Source organism: Leucoraja erinacea, chromosome 15 (genome assembly GCF_028641065.1).
Source record: "Leucoraja erinacea ecotype New England chromosome 15, Leri_hhj_1, whole genome shotgun sequence".
Taxonomy (NCBI): Eukaryota; Metazoa; Chordata; class Chondrichthyes; order Rajiformes; family Rajidae; genus Leucoraja; species Leucoraja erinaceus.
Window position 1 is genome coordinate 7,608,405 of NC_073391.1, and position 18,142 is coordinate 7,626,546.

General features: G+C 39.9%; 1 protein-coding gene across 3 annotated transcripts in view; it reads left to right on the top strand.

The window, feature by feature from the left end:
• The window catches only part of LOC129703923 (cilia- and flagella-associated protein 46), a 219,745-nt gene that overhangs the window by 189,578 nt on the left and 12,025 nt on the right, over nucleotides 1–18,142 (top strand). For all 3 annotated transcript variants that reach the window (XM_055646637.1, XM_055646638.1, XM_055646639.1), the window contains 6 exons: nucleotides 86–204; nucleotides 2,839–2,930; nucleotides 5,272–5,436; nucleotides 7,858–7,919; nucleotides 10,038–10,098; nucleotides 11,124–11,159. In XM_055646637.1, coding sequence (XP_055502612.1) covers nucleotides 86–204; nucleotides 2,839–2,930; nucleotides 5,272–5,436; nucleotides 7,858–7,919; nucleotides 10,038–10,098; nucleotides 11,124–11,159 — 535 coding nt within the window. The remainder of the gene's footprint in view (nucleotides 1–85; nucleotides 205–2,838; nucleotides 2,931–5,271; nucleotides 5,437–7,857; nucleotides 7,920–10,037; nucleotides 10,099–11,123; nucleotides 11,160–18,142) is intronic.

An 18,142-nucleotide genomic window follows, 5' to 3' on the forward strand; every position in this document is an offset into this window, starting at 1 on the left:
ACTGATACAGCCTCCGTCAGTGGTGTAACTGTTTTTTTTTTGACTAATTTTGTTTTAATTTATTGTTTCATGGTAAAATTAAAAGAGGACAACATTAACAGCAAAATATAAAAACGAGCTTGATGAAGACTTTACTGGCATTATCGAGTCTATGGAAGAGTACTTGAATCCTGTTTTGTCACAGTTTGACTTCACATTTGCTCCGTAAGTAGTTTGTTTAAAGATTAAGCCTTTTTTTCTATAAAATTCAGTGAAGTAAGTCTGAAGGACATATACTGCCCTGATTGTGCAAGTTTCACTGTCATCGTGATCCTGACTGGTAATATGTCAAATTGTAAATCAGATATAAAATCCAAGAATTCTTATTGCATAGATGTTTGCTGAATATCTTTTGTGGTCCCAATTTCACAGTTTATATGAAACTTTGGCAAAAGGAAAACAGATTCCCTCTTCCAGCAATGAAAACCTTTTGTGATATTTGCAAAGTTGCATATTCCCTAGTGACCTTTAGTTTCGTTTAGGAACTTGCAGCCACCAAGTCCACACTGACCAACGATACCCCCCATATTAACAATACCCTACACACACTAGGGACAATTTACATTTATCCCAAGCCAATTAATCTACAAACCCGTATGTCTTTGGAGTGTGGGAAGAGGGAATTAGGAGCAAAACGAGCAAGTTTGCGGATGGCACAAAGCTGGGTGGCAGTGTGAACTGTGAAGAGGATGTTATGAGGTTGCAGGGTGACCTGGACAAGTTGAGTGAGTTGGCAGATGCATAGTGGATGCAGTATAATATAGATAAATGTGAGGTTATCTACTTTGGTGGTAAAAACAAGGGGGCAGATTATTATCTCAGTGGGGTTAGGTTAAAGGGGGAGGTACAGCGAGACCTGGGTGTCCTTGTACACCGGTCACTGAAAGTTGGCTTACAGGTACAGCAAGCAGTGAAGAAGGCTAATGGAATGTTGGCCTTCATAACAAGAGGATTTCAGTATCGGAGTAGAGAGGTTCTTCTGCAGTAGTATAGGGCTCTGGTAAGACCACATCTGGAGAATTGCATACAGTTTTGGTCTCCTAATTTGAGGAAGAACATCCATGTTGTAAACAAGAGATATACACGCCATGTAATCCAAGATCATCTTTATTACATCATCATAGTCCACAAGGTAAGATCGTGGTTCGTCAGCCAGGCCGACAACAGTACCCAGATGGGAGTGTCCCATAGAAGTTTGTAAACGAACGACCTGGCCCGGCAGTAGAGGCTAAAGCGATTTGCTGGATTTGTCATACGATCGTTTCTGAATGTCGTGTTTCTCCTGACTATGCTTCTGGATTTTAGCAGGCTTCAGCACCTGTGGTATTAGCTGTTGCTGAGCAATCGGAATAATCCAATCAATTGGCCTCCATCCAATTGGAGGCGTGGGCTCGTGTCCCACTTTTGACACCATGTAAACAAGAGATATACACGCCATGTAATCCAAGATCATCTTTAATCAGTATGCAGACTTTAGCAGTACAGTAGATTGTTCATTGTCAGAGCATCCTGACTGCTATCCGAACTGAGCAGTGCAGGAAGTGGGTGTTAGCAATCATTAATATAAATGATACAGTAAGGTGGGGTTAGTGATGCAAACCTATATATGATTGATTGTCATGCATAAACCAATCTACACTTGTGATTGAAGCAGTGCAGCGTAGATTCACAAGATTGATCCCTGGGATAGCAGGCCTGTCATATGAGGAAAGATGGAAAAGACTAGGCTTGTATTCACTGGAGTTTAGAAGGATGAGGGGGGTCTTATAGAAACATAAAATTATAAAAGAACTGGACAAGCTAGATGCAGGAAAAATGTTCCCAATGTTGGGCGAGTCCAGAACCAGGGGTCACAGTCTTAGAATAAAGGGGAGGCCATTTAAGACTGAGGTGAGAAACATTTTCACCCAGAGAGGTGTGAATTTGTGGAATTCCCTGCCACAGAGGGCAGTGGAGGCCAAATCACGGGATGGATTTAAGAGAGAGTTAGATAGAGCTCTAGGGACTAGTGGAATCAAGGGATATGGAGAGAAGGCAGGCACGGATTATTGATTGGGGCCGATCAGCCATGATCACAATGAATGGCGGTGCTGGCTCGAAGGGCCGAATGGCCTTTTCTGCATCTATTTTCTATATTTCTATGTTTCTATTAACAAACCGAAGATCTTGGGGAAAACCCACCGCGCTCAGGGGGAGAACTTACAAACTCCGTTCAGGCAGCACCTGTAGTCGGGATCAAACCGCGCAGTTAAGGCAGCAACTCTGCCGCTGCGCCACCGTGCCACCCACCGTGACTATGACTGTTTCCTCTCAATACTCGGGTATCAGAAAGGCTTTTACAGGCCCATTTTAATCTTTTTGCTATGAACATAACAAGATTAGGATGTACAGGATTCACAGTGACGGCCATATGAGAGAGTTGTGGTGGAAGGGTGTTATTCAAGCTGAATGTCTGTGACCTATGGAGTTCCGTGTGTGTGTGTGTGTTTGTTTTTGTGTTTTTTTTTTTTGTTTGTTTGTTTGTTCCTGGTCCCAGCATGTTGGGTTATTAAAATATTGGTTTAGCTAAATGAAACTGTTTCCATCTTCAATGTAGACAATTTCAAATAATCCTACTATACCTACCTAAGGGATAGCCTTTTACAAAATGATAACATTTACTTTTCTTCATGAGCTATGCTGCAAACTATATGTGCTTTCGAATATCTGCTGTGAAACAAATCAATTTAGGCTATGTTGATGGTGTGTGGATGGATTTCATTTGAAGATACTTAAAGTAACAAAATGTTTAATATTCAGACCGCCGACTCCCCTGGCAGCAGGAATGGAATCAGGGAAATCAAAGCGCAAAAAGAAAGAGGAAAAACCAGGGGGTGAAAAATCAACTTCAGGTATGTGAGAAGGAATCCAAGTGGAATTTTATGTAAAAGTTGTAATATTTTTGATATCTACTACCTACTCAACAAAATTATGTGACCAGTCAGACCATCCTGTCATTTTTTTTTCTTGATCAACCTTGAGCACCTATTCAAATGTAGCCTAAATATCTTTATGAAGAAATAATGATATAACTATGCTCATATTCATAAGACCTAGGAGCATAATTAGGCCATTCAGTCCATCAAATCTACTGCACCATTCCATCATAGCTGTCCCACCTTTCCTTTTAAACCCTATTGCCCTGCCTTCTCCCTGTAATCTTAGATACCCTTACAAATCACGAACCTATCAATATCTGCTTTAAAAATACCTAAAGACATAGCCTCCATAGCCATCTTTGGCAGCAAAAATTCCACAGATTCACCGCATTCTAGCTAAATAAATTCCTCCAAGAGTGTATTTCTAAATACACTCTATCCAGGCCTTTCATTATTTGAAAGATGGGCACAAAATGTTGGAGTAACTCAGCAGGTCAGGCAGCATCTCTTGAAAAAATGGATTGTAATGTTTTGGGCCGGGACCCTTCTTCAGACTGATTGTAGATGGGTCGGGGGAAGGCCTGAATACGAAGAAAAAAGACAGGATAAATTGGGGCCAGCAACTGAAGACCCAAGGCTAGCCGATTATTGGCTAGAGATTTCATTATTTGGTAAGTTTCAGTGTTCCAAAACGCTAGTGAGTACAGGCCCAGCGCTGTCAAAAGTTCATCATGCTGTTCCTGGAATTCGTGCACAGCTATTTTTTTCATCTGCTCAGTAATCCCCTAGTCACCTACAATTCACCACCACCCCTGGTAACACCAGGTCAAGTTCCACATAGTCCAATAAAGAGTTTTTGAAGGTCCATAGCCAATTGCCTTTTTTGATGTAACGTTTTGGATACACTATAATGTCCTCACGTTAAAGGGTGAGAAACCATTGTACTTCCATAAATGCTACATTCTCAGAAACATCTAAACTATTTTTCCCTGACCACACATCAAATGTGGACAAAAGAGTGGAATTCCAAAAGTGAGGAGACTGACCTCGATCTCAATAGAGATCAATGACAAACTTTTCACCAGCTGAAATTGAACTCAGTTCAATGAAGGATGATTGTGTCACAAGAGATCTCCGCTTGACTTCTTCAGGGAAGTTTCTAAACTCCATCACTTTCATGCTTCCTCAATAAGCTCCGCCCCATCATAGATATGATAAGAATATTTACTAATGCTTGCACAATGTTCCATTCTAATCACAATTGCACAACCCATGAACATGTTGTGTCTGCTGAATTAAGAGCTTGAGAATACCGAGACTTGGGGTGATCAATGCTAAGTGACATAAATTGCCATATAGTGGCAACAAAGGGTGGCACGGTGGAGCAGCGGTAGAGTTGGTGCTTTACAGCGCCAGAGACCCAGGTTCGATCCCGACTACGGATGCTGCCTGTACGGAGTATGTACGTTCTCCCCGTGACCGCCGAATTTTCTCTGAGATCTTCCGTTTCCTCCTACATTTCAAAGACATTTCAAAGCAGGTTTGCAGGTTAATTGGCTTTTATAAATATAAATTGTCCCTAGTGTGTGTAGAACAGTGTTAATGGGCGGGGATCGCTGGTCGGTGCGGACTGGGTGGACCGAAGGACCTGTTTCCGCGCTGTATCTCTAAATTAAACTGAACTAATATGACCATTTTAAACAGGAGAGAGTCTGATTAATATTTTATGGCACCATTACCATCATCAAATTTCCCAATGGGAAGTACGCATCACAACAAACATTTCTAGTCCAGCTACTGAAATATTTTGATTGCAAGAGCGTGATAAATTGGGTGTTCTGCGATGAATTACTCTGCTTTCATCTCCGAATGCAGTCACCACTTGGTGCACATCAAACTCAATTCTATTAGGAATTTGTTTCATTATTAGAACATTCAACGGTGCAGACATCATGCCTTCCATGCTTCCCTATAGGTTGCCACTGCATAAAAGTTTCCAGAGGAGGTCATCCCAGCAGCTTCTCCTTCCTGACTTCCCCTGCATTATCTCCAGGACCATTTACTATTGAAAAACATGACCAAAATGCTGAGAGTTGTATTAGTGTATCAATTAATTATCTATTCTATTCCATTGGGTTAAAATATGTGACACTATGTTGAAGTTTCTATTGTATAATATTTGTGTTTGAGTGTTTCTTATAAAATACACTGCAAGAGTCTTAATTTTTGATCAAGCATTTCCATAATTGACCACTGATAATTTTCTTTCCCCAAATGTCATTCTGAAACTAAAATTGTAATCAATTCTTCTCAGGTCAATCTCACGATTTAGGAGAATTTGTAATCTTTTTGGCTGATGATCTATTGATGAAACTACCTTTGGAGGCACTGAAAGTCTTGCAGAATGATGTAATCACCTCAGTTTCAAGAGACTTCTCATTGCAATTGCTGTACAATCGCCAACATAGAGATGAACCAGGTAACATAAGAAAGAAAAGTTGATCATTTACTTTTCAGCCACTTGATAAATTGCTCAAAAAATTCACAGCAAATATAGGGAAAGTTGATGGTAGCCAAAAATGCTGGAGAAAATCAGCAGGTGAGGCAGCATCTATGGAGCGAAGGAAATAGGCAACGTTTTGGGCCAAAACCTGAAGAAGGGTTTTCTATTTCCTTCACTCCATAGATGCTGCCTCACCCGCTGAGTTTCTCCAGCATTTTTGTCTACCTTAGATTTTCCAGCATCTGCTGTTCCTTCTTAAACATAGGGAAATTTGATGTTGAATCTCAGTAAGAGCGATTGCAGTAGGTGACCCAAAATTGTTCAGACGTTTATGATGGTCTTCAAGGAACCAAAGTAAAGATGAAAGTTCAGAAAATAATACTAGAAAGTGATAAATAATTAACGAGTTGTGTCATTAATGACCTTCTTTCCTCCATTAGTTCAGATATGAACCAGCAGGGAATAGGGAAATATAGAGCTTCTGCAGGCAGATGGGATTCATTAGATTGACATTATGGTCAGGGTCTGCTTTGGCAGCCATAGTGCCTGTTCCTGTGTTCTATGTTCTCTGGTAACATCTTTGACTGTATTACTAAAGGGTTTGATATAGACATTGTTAGCAACATATATCACAAGAAGGATCAGAAACCACAAGTAAAACACCCGAGCACAGTGTTTTCAGATGCACCATATTTAATCTAGTAATATATTGCAGAGATATGTGACATCTTGTGGAATTACCTTTGAGTTGCAGGTCACTATAACACAAAAGGTCCCTGCTCCTTAAATGTTAAATGCTCCTTAGTTTATCAAAGATCATGAGAAGAATTTTATGAAGTTGAAGGTTATGCATCCTAACAGTTTCCACAACACATTTATTCCTATTAATGGAACATTGACATATTTTTGGACTTTTCTATAGCCATCACTGCTCTGCCCATAGGTTGATGTTCCTGTCCCTGTCATTTCAACGTTCAGGTCACACTTTCCCCCAAATCAATCCCAGTGCCCACAAGAATATAAATTTCACTTGCACATTTTTTCTGGCCATAAATTCATCCACAATATTATTCTATTTTTGTATTAATTGGCCTATGGCTGAAGTATTCTGGAGAACATTATATTTGAGGTACCTGCTTCTAAATCTGTTTTCGAATTCCATAGAATCTGCTTAAAGTACCTCGACCAATCTCTCACCTCTACTGTCTGTACCACTATCGACCATGAAATCTGGTTGTTTATCCTTTCCAGCTGCACGTTGATATCATAGCTCCTGGCAATACCAATCTGGGGTCGTGCCTGGGACCACAGAAATGTCTGCCTTTTAATAATGAAATGCCCCTTAACTATAACTCTCTTTATTCTTTTTGTTGGTCCAGGCTGTGGCTGAAAACCCAGAGGACACTCTCTTGTATCAATACACAAAACTATATACTGATTAAAGAACAAGAGTACTTTGCAGTACTTTCTCATCTATTTGCCTTTTTTCTTTTCTTTCTGTCTCTTGTATTGTCACTTAGACCATCCATGCCCCAACTCTCATGAACTGTGGGGTGACCAGACCCTGAAACAACACTCCATGGAAAAAGTCAGTCTCACAGGTGAACTGTGATGATGTTAGTAGTTGCTCAAGCTCCAAAATGCACAGCTGAGCTCTTCTAGCTCATAACACTCCCTGCACCTTTGCACTCCCTCTCCCAACCTACCACCATCATACATCAAGCAGGGCGTATTAAATTAATTTGCCAGGCAGAAATACAGAACAACAAAAATAAAGATAGACAAATTAGTTGTTTATGTCTCATTTTCTGTAAGGGAGAATTTTATTCCATATCTCAGATTTTTGGGTAATGTTTTGTGAATTTTGTACGGATATGTTTCTTCAATTCGTCTAGCCATAACAAGGGATTTACATGTAGTTGTATTTTTTTTTCAGGGGTCCTAATCAGGTGATGAAAGTAAACCATATTACAATGTTTTGTCCACCCAGAAAAGACCAATTGAATTTCTGGGCATTTCTTTCAATACCATGGAATTTGGTTCATCTTCTATAGACTCCAGAATTAAAGAGCATAGATTATGCATAACATTTTTTAAATCTGAAGGATGTATAACCAAATAATGTCTTTATACATAGCTGAACAAAAAAATGAGGTATTATTGTCCTACAATATTCTTAATAGAGCCAACATTCCTAAAAGAGCAGATTCTATGCTCTGATGATTTGGATTGTCATTGAGGATTAAATCGCTCAAAAAAACAAATTTGCCCAGGGCTATTTTCATCTTGGTAATCAGATACAGTGCACTGTTTCATATGGCTGTGTTTTGTATTCATTACTAAATTTCTGTGGAACACTCCTATTCTTCATTGTCATTATTTCCCCTCTTACAACAGAAACTGCAACAAGTGCAAAGAGTCCGAAAGGAACGACGAGCCAAAAAAAAAATATTAAAATGGTAATCAACATAACCTTACTTATAGTAAACAATGCACAAAATGTGACATAGGTAAGATAACTTGGTCTGGTTTAAGAAGAAAGAATGCCTCCGTACCACTGTCTATAATATCCAAATATTATCTGCAGCCTTATTCAAACACATATAACGTGATTGTTAATGTCCTTACCAGTTAAAGGTATATCTATTATATTTTTAATGATTTTGTTTAAAACCATTTATTTGAAGGCCTTCGGTCCTACCTAAAATATGACAGATTTAAAACTTTTACTCAGATTTGTGATGTTCTGAATTTGGATGATGCAATTGTACATGTTCAGTGTGCTCAAGCTGCGTTTGTCAGATGGATTAATGAAATTCATTTTGTATTGAATACCCAGCACTCTTTCCTCACTAGAGTTTTATCAGGCAGAACGAGAATGATTAAATCTAGAACACAAGTGAAGCTTTGGCAGTACAGGCCTTTTACCTGCTTCGCTTCCATCTCTACCATCACCAGAAACCGCCCTAGACTCTTTAACCTCCACCCAGGCTATATCCTAACAAAGATCCAATAAATACAGGAAACATTTAGCTGAAAATTTTGGAGAGGAATAGTCTTTGATTAGGCAGAGTATCGGTGACTGGTCGCCAAGCTCAAAGTCTTAATGCCTCACTCATGTTGCTAGATTAATACAGTGCACATAAATTAAATGCAACATAGACCAACTATAACACACAGAATTCTATCAGAGAAATTTTAGTGCGGAGGGGTAAGATGATTTTGCTTTTTGCATCCAAAATTTGTTATGATTCATGTAAGCTTGAAGCTGTAGATATTTGAACATATTTAATTTGTTTTATAGTGTTAACTAGTGTGTTTTTAAAAACTCGATAAATTGAAATGATGCAGATTATTGTATTGCCATGGATAATGAGAAAGGTTGCAAATTTAGTCAAAGAAAAGGAAGCATATGTGATGTTTAGGAGGCTGAGATCAGATAGGGCCTTTGAGGAACATAAAGGAAGCTATGGAGAATTTAAACAGGAAATCAGGAGGGCTAAAAGGGGCCTTGAAATATCCTTGGTGAGCAGGATTCAAGAATCACAATATCTAACCAGGTTTGCAGCTTTGATAAGCTGTCTAACATTTCAACCTATAGCTAAAATGTTCCAACTATTCCCAACTCTCCTACTCTCCCCCACCCCTCTCAATTTCTCTGTCTCTGCCAGATCTATTCCCAAGATGGGGCTACCCATTCTAGGGCAGCTGAGATGTCTTCTTTCCTGAGTAAATGTAGTTTCCCCCTTGCTATGATAGATGGATCCACTCGAGTTTCCTCTATGACCCATACCCATGCTCTCGCACTCTCTCCCCCCCCCCCCCCCCGACAGAACAAGGATAGAGTACCCCAGTCCTTATCTTTCACCCCACTAGCCTCTGCATCCAACACACAATTCTCCGACATTTCTTCCACATTCAACGTGATCCCTCCACCAGTCGCATATTTCCATCCCCACCCCTCTCTACCTTCCACAGAGACCGCGGAGAGATGTAACTCCTGCCCCTATATCTCCTCGCTCACATCCATCCAGTGATCTCAGCAGTAATTCCAGGTGAAATGGAGATTCACATGCATCTCCTCTAACTTTATCTACCGCAATCAGTGTTCCCGATGTGGACTACTTTATATTGATGTGCTTACCATTTTAACTCCCCTTCCCATTCCTGTATTGACTTTTCTGTCCAAGGTCTCCTCCATACCCAGAGTGAGGTCAAGCAAACTGGAGGAACCACACCTCATTCGGCTTGGCTAGCTTGCAACCTAATGGCATGGATATCCAATTCTCCAATTTTGTCATGAACCGAGAAACAGCCATTTATTTCTCATCTCCCCCCAACCCCCCCCCCCCCCCCCCCCCCCCCCCCTCACCTAACTGCAATCAGTCTGAAGAAGGGTACCGGCCAAAAATGTTCTCCAGAGATGCTATCTGCAGTTTCTTGTATCCACGTGTTCCATCTCTGTCTGTTAAAATAGGGGATACAAAATATGAATGTAACACCAACATTTGATGCTGAAGTTTAATTCTGTGGATGTTTCACCATTACTTCACATTTTCTATTTGTTTCCTCTGCAGCCACCAGTTGATCAAATGTTACCACCTAATTTTTTTCCAGTGAATACTCACAACTTCAGATGTATCCTTTCAATTAATTTTGATACATTAAGTAATTTATATAATATGTTTAAAAGGATTTTTATTGTAAAAAAAAAGTAATCCAATGATTGATATTCAACAATAGATTTACTCATATTTAATATTTGTGACTTATATTCACATTATATTGTAACTTTTCCTTGTTTCCTCAAATGTTTCCATGTTAAATATATTCTCGGTCATTCATTTAGCTAGTCTAATCCCTCAGAAGCCTTTCTGTATGCTTGTCAAAGCCCACACTGCTGCCTTTGAAGAGGGCTGGACAAGTTTAGATGGTTGTTGAAGGAGCATTTGGGATCCTTGGCTATATTAATACTGGCTGAGTGATAGAAATCCTTGATGTCTATTAATATAATGTAGATTATATGAGCCACTAGGTATTGTAACCTGTTTCCAAGATTCAGTTGCTTTAAAATCAATGGAATTAATTTTTGAAATTGTAATGTCACATAGAGAGTTTATCACCCGTTGCCAAGAATACTAGTTTTTATGGTTAGCGTTACTTCACTGAGAGAGCAAAAATCAATTGTTTTATGGAAATTGTATTTCTTTATCAAAAGTATTTTGATTAACCATTTAATCATATTTTATTGTTCATACTAGTCCTATGATTCAATATTACATTCAAAAGACATTGGTTTGTGATAATTCTTTGGAGTTGCAGTATTGTGAGTTGCCTACTACTAGGTTTACTCACTATTTTCCAAACCCCTTCCAAAATCACCAATCCAGAAGTAGGAAAATATTTCCTGTCTTGTTTCCCACTAATAATAATTCTCACAAATGATGATGTTTTTCTGTGGTATAATTGCTGATAAAAAACACTGCAATGTCGGTTTCACAACTTGGCAAGCAAATCAATGATGAATGGTGTATGATAGAAATGTGAGCAAATATTCTACATGTGACCTCCACAAGTTGAAGTACACATTGAAATGCAGTCATGTAAAGAAAGCTCTTTACGAAATGAATCATGCCATGTTAAACTTTAACTGGATGGGTTAGATATTGTCGATCCTTATGATGACAACTGTGTCTTAGGTGAGAGAGCAAAATACATTGATACATTTTGGTAATGTATATTAACCATATAACCATATAACAATTACAGCACGGAAACAGGCCATCTCGGCCCTACAAGTCCATGCCGAACAAATTTTTTTTTTTTCCCCCTTAGTCCCACCTGCCTGCACTCGTACCATAACCCTCCATTCCCTTCTCATCCATATGCCTATCCAATTTATTTTTAAATGATACCAATGAACCTGCCTCCACCACTTCCACTGGGAGCTCATTCCACATCGCCACCACTCTCTGCGTAAAGAAGTTCCCCCTCATATTACCCCTAAACTTCTGTCCCTTAATTCTGAAGTCATGTCCTCTTGTTTGAATCTTCCCTATTCTCAAAGGGAAAAGCTTGTCCACATCAACTCTGTCTATCCCTCTCATCATTTTAAAGACCTCTATCAGGTCCCCCTTAACCTTCTGCGCTCCAGAGAATAAAGACCTAACTTATTCAACCTATCTCTGTAACTTAGTTGTTGAAACCCAGGCAACATTCTAGTAAATCTCCTCTGTACTCTCTCTATTTTGTTGACATCCTTCCTATAATTTGGCGACCAAAATTGTACCCCATACTCCAGATTTGGTCTCACCAATGCCTTGTACAATTTTAACATTACATCCCAGCTTCTATACTCAATGCTCTGATTTATAAAGGCTAGCATACCAAAAGCTTTCTTTACCACCCTATCTATATGAGATTCCACCTTCAAGGAACTATGCACGGTTATACCCAGATCCCTCTGTTCAACTGTATTCTTCCATTCCCTACCATTTACCATGTACGTCCTATTTTGATTTGTCCTGCCAAGGTGTAGCACCTCACATTTATCAGCATTAAACTCCATCTGCCATCTTTCAGCCCATTTTTCCAAATGGCCTAAATCACTCTGTAGACTTTGGAAATCCTCTTCATTATCCACAACACCCCCTATCTTGGTATCATCTGCATACTTACTAATCCAATTTACCACACCTTCATCCAGATCATTGATGTACATGACAAACAACAAAGGACCCAACACAGATCCCTGAGGCACCCCACTAGTCACCTGCCTCCAACCCGATAAACAGCCATCCACCATTACCCTCTGGCTTCTCCCATTCAGCCACTGTTGAATCCATCTTGCTATTCCTGCATTTATACCCAACAGTTGAACCTTCTTAACCAACCTTCCATGAGGAACCTTGTCAAAGGCCTTACTAAAGTCCATATAGACAACATCCACTGCTTTACCCTCGTCAATTTCCCTAGTAACCTCTTCAAAAAATTCAAGAAGATTAGTCAAACATGACCTTCCAGGCACAAATCCATGTTGACTGTTCCTAATCAGACCCTGTTTATCTAGATGCTTATATATATTGTCTCTAAGTATCTTTTCCATTAATTTGCCCACCACTGAAGTCAAACTAACAGGTCTATAATTGCTAGGTTTACTCTTAGAACCCTTTTTAAACAATGGAACAACATGCGCAGTACGCCAATCCTCGGGGACTATTCCCGTTTCTAATGACATTTGAAATATTTCTGTCATAGCCCCGGCTATTTCTACACTAACTTCCCTCAATGTCCTAGGGAATATCCTGTCAGGACCTGGAGACTTATCCACTTTTATATTTTTCAAAAGTGTCAGTACTTCTTTTACTTTGAACCTCATAGTATCCATAGCTACTCTACTAGTTTCCCTTACCTCACATAATTCAATATCCTCTTTGGTGAATACCGAAGAAAAAAAATTGTTCAATATCTCCCCCATCTCTTTTGGCTCTGCAGATAGCTGTCCACTCTGTCTCTCCAATGGACCAATTTTATCCCTCGTTATCCTTTTGCTATTAATATAGCTGTAGAAACCCTTTGGATTGACTTTCACCTTACTTGCCAAAGCAACCTCATATCTTCTTTTAGCTTTTCTAATTTCTTTCTTAAGATTCTTTTTACATTCCTTATACTCCTCAAGCACCTCATTTACTTCATGCTGCCTATAATTATTGTAGATCTCCCTCTTTTTCCGAACAAGATGTCCAATTTCCCTTGAAAACCAGGGCTCTTTCCAATTTTTACTGTTTCCTTTCAACCGAACAGGAACATAAAGATTCTGTACTCTTAAAATTTCCCCTTTAAATGTCCTCCATTTCTCTTCTACATCTTTCCCATAAAACAAAATGTCCCAGTTCACTCCTTTTAAATCATCTCGCATCGCATCAAAGTTAGCCTTTCTCCAATCAAAAATCTCAACCCTAGGTCCAGTTCTGACCCTCTCCATAATTATCTTGAAACTAATGGTATTGTGATCACTGGACCCGAAGTGCTCCCCAACGCATACCTCCGCCACCTGTCCCATCTCATTTCCTAACAGGAGGTCCAGCACTGCCCCTCCTCTAGTAGGTACCTCTATGTATTGCTGCAAAAAACTATCCTGCACACATTTTACAAACTCCAACCCATCCAGCCCATTTACAGAATGTGTTTCCCAGTCTATGTGTGGAAAGTTGAAATCTCCCACAATCACTACCTTGTGCTTACTACTAATATCTGCTATCTCCTTACATATTTGCCCATATTATATTATTAATATTAATTTTCAAAACATGTATAGTAATTGCTATTGCTAACCTATCCATGGTACTGCTCAGATATTACCTTTATTGCAATAAATATGTAATAGAGTTCATTTAAGCAGTTGTTGGACATTCATGTTGCTTGATGGTAGATAGAAGTACAGTAAATATATATAGAATTCTAGTACTAGCAAAAAGTCGCTAAATTGGCAAGACAAAGTAAAGTTACAGTCCAACAGTTGCCTACGGCTATCCTCCAGTGTTGACATTTATACATTTATGATTCCACTAGCTCGCCTGGTCGTCCCTAAAAGGTTATGTTACAGTAAATTTGGGAAATATCCTGCTACTTTGAAATTAGGTAGAGAGGTAGAGGTAGAGAGGGAAAAAAAGATCAAATTTCCAGCTCCACTGCCATTAAAACCAATAAGAGCTTATTAACCACTTTAATGGTAATGCCTTTTTTAAGTATAGAAAAAAATATATAAATATCTGAATAAATTAAGCCATTCACCCCTCTAGTTTCATTCATCCCAAACTAATTTCATTTGCCCTTGGGTGAACCATTCACCACTTAAAGAAGCACTGATCTAGACCACACATGCCCGATCCTCTGTCCTGGCTCCTGCAGATCCTGTACTACCCTGTCAAATATGTCGAGTGTAGTTTTCTGAGGTCACAATTGTATATGGTAGATTGAGTCATGAGCTATGTTCTTCCTCCTTCTGGTCTCATGGGAGCTCTTGGTTATTTGAGCTAGGAAGGTGTAGGAATAGTTGTTGAGTAAATCACACATACTCACAAATCTAGTATAACAATATTTATTGAGTAACATATACAACACACCACAGCATGTTACTTCTACCATGCAGCAGTACTGACTGGCAGCACATGTCGGGTTGCAATAATATGAATAGTGTGGTAGTAGGCAGAGCTTATGATAATAAAGCACTACATTGGTTAGTAAATAAAGTAACCAATCTACATTTTTTCTAGTAAGAATTAAAAGTGAAACACATCTACAATAATGTGATATATATATATATATAAGCACGTTACTAGGTGCTGACTGATTAATAATGTAACCAAACCGCTAATAGCGCATATAGGGAAGTACAGGTGGTTCAAACAAAGTCCCTGTATCTAAAAGGCCCGTCCAGCGTGCGTACGGTACAGATCCGCATTTCCTCCCTTCACCGGCGAGAATGCCGGGGTCCCATGCGGCGGGAGCACTAGTGACCTGGGGGACAAACATGGCAAGGCAGGCGAGCAGGGCACCGAGCATGTTGGTGAGGGAGCTGGAGACTCAACCAATGGTTGGTCTGCAGCTGCAGGTCGTGAGGGAAGAGAAAGTCCATCAGTAGGTGGGTAGATCGGACGCATCGCATCAGGATACAAGGCAGCAGGACGTGGTTCCTTCACAGGAAGGAGATGTTGACAATTGCTACTATAGATCCCACTTCCGACACCATGTTGAGTAAATCACACTCACAAATCTAGTATAAGAATATTTATTGAGTAATGTGCACAACACACTACAGCATATTACTTCTACCATGCAGCAATACTGACTGGCAGCACGTGTCGGATTGTGATAATATGAATGGTGTGGTAGTAGGCGGAGCTTATAATAATAAAGCACTACATTGGTTAGTAAGTAAATAAACCAATCTACAATAGTGTTGATCTGGTGAGGGGAGAGGAGCCCACATTGGCACTGAGCAAACAAAACACTTCCTCTTGGCTTCTCACCTTAGTCTTGTCATAGAAACAGGCCCTTTGGCCTAACTCATCCATGCCAACACACAATGCCCCATCCAAGCTGTACCATTTGCCTGTGGTGCTCATATCCCTGTAAATATTTCCTATCCATCTCTCTGTCTAAATGTCTTTTAAATATACTTATTGAACTTGCCATAACAATTTAATCTGGCAGCTTGTTCCTTCTAGTTTACTTTAGTTTAGAGAAATAGTGTGGACAAACGCCCTTCAGCCCATGGAGTTTGCACTGACCAGTGACCCCTGCACATTAACACTACCCTACTCACACTGGGGACAATTTTACATTTTGTATTCATACCAAGCTAATTCACCTACAAACCTGTACATTTTTGATGTGTGGGAGGAAATTGGCAATCTTGGAGAAAACCCATGCAGGTCACAGGGTGAACGTACACACTCCTTACAGCAGCTGCCATAGTCAGGATCAAACCCAGGTCTCTAGCTCTGTAAGGCAGTAACTCCACCAATGTACCACCTACAGATTTCCCCTTGAAATTGCCCCTCTGATTTCTATTAAATCTTTGCCCTCTTACTTTAAGCCTAATCCCTCTACTCTGATTTGATTCCCTCACCCTGGGAAAAAAAATACTTTATGCATTCACCCTATCTATTCCACTCATAATTTTATCCCCTTTAATACGATCAACCCTTAGCCTCCAGAACAAAAAGTAAAGTCCTAACCTGCCCAATCTCTCTCTGTAGCTCAGACCTTCAAATCCTGGCAATATCCTTGTAAAGCCCCTGTCCCTACGACCTAATTGGCGACTTCTGCCGAGTTTGCCCTTGATTCATACTTGCAGCATGGTCGCCACGAGGTCGTAGGAAATTGCAGGTCAATCTTCCACATGCTCGTGAGTGGTCTCCGCGTGCTCGTGGCCTCAAGTAGGTTGAGGCGTTTTTTCCAGCCTAATGGAAAATGTCCATGAGTAAAAAATGGTCGGCATAGAAAAAATTGATACTTTTTACTCATAGGTAGGTCGTAGGTAGGTCGGAGTAGGTCGTGATGGTAGTCGTAGGTAGTCGTAAATAGTCGTTGGTAGTCGTAGGTCAGTAACTGGCCCAAGAAAAAAAATGCAAACATGATATAATTTTATCATGTGATCATTTCCACTCGTAGCTAGTCGTAGTTTGTCTCAGGTGTGGAAGACAGGTCGAGGAGGGGCGTAGGAGGTCATAGACATAGTCGTATGAGGTCGCAGACATAGTCGTAGGAGATCATAGACATAGTCATAGGAGGTCGTAGGAGGTCTTTTACTTCGGCGAGTCAACATGATCTTTTTTTTAAAAAATTCAACTCGTCTAGGGTCTAATAAACTCATGGATTAGGTCGTCCAAGTGGAACAGCCCCTTTAATCTTCTCTGCTTTAGGGTTAGGCTTAGTTCCCAAATTGTATACTCAATTCCCTGAAAGCCAACGCATCAAAAGCCAATGTACCAAAAGCTATCTTCATCACCCTATAAACATACAACACCAGTTTTATGGAACAGTGTACCTTAACTCTGAGATCCCTCTGTTCTACAACACACCCCAGTGTTATTTGTGAAGTCCTGCCTTGGTATGACTTCCCAAAATGGTGTTGAAATGGATCCCATGTATGTGTATAAAGGCAACACCATTATTGACTAAATCCTTAGGCTTTTAAGGGCCATTTTATATGATAAAATAAACAGTAAACTCCAGCATTACTAGTAGCTAAAATAAAGTAAGTAGAAGGTTCAACTGCAAATGATGAAAAACCATCGCAAGTGTCATTTGATTAGGTTCCTCATGGTATACTGCTCTGGAAGGCTAAATTATTTGGAAACCAAGGAGAGCTGGTTGACTGGATAGGGAAATTGCCTTCATGGAAGAAAGTAGAGGGTGATCATGGAAGGTCGTTTATCTGACTGGATGCCTGTAACTAATGGTGTGCGTCAAGAATCAGTGCTGGGCCCTTTGCTATTTGTGGTTTACAAGCATATCAACAATTTGAATGAGAATGTACAAGGCATGATTATCACATTTGCAGTTGACACAAAAGTGGATGGCATTGTAGATAGTGAAGAAGGTAATCAAATTGCAGCAGGATCTTGATGGGCTGGATAGGTGGCCTGAGGAATATTTAATGGAGTTTAATACAGATAAGTGCGAGATGTTGCACTTTGGGAAGTCAAACCAGGACAGGACCTTCACAATGAATGTCAGGGGTCTGTTGAGTGTTGTGGAACAGAAAGATTTAGAACTACAGGTAGTTTATTGAAAGTAACCAGACGGGTAGCTAGGGGGGTCAAGAATACTTTCAAACATGGGCCTTCATCAGTCAAGTTATTGAGTATAGAAGTTGGGATGTTATGTTACAGTTGTACAAGACATTAGTGAGGTCACATTTAAAGTATTGTGATTAGTCTAGATCACTCTGTTACAGGAAAGATGTTGTTACGCTGGAAAGGCACAGAAAGATTTACAAGGATGTTGCCAGGATTCGAGGGCCTGGGCTAAAGGGAGCTATTGAGCAAGTCAGGACTTTATTCCTTGGAGTGCAGGAAGATGAGGGTGATCTTATAGAGGTGTATAAGATCATGAGGGGATTAGAGAGGGTAATTCTTTTTTTTTACCCAGTAGGAGAATCAGGAACCAGAGC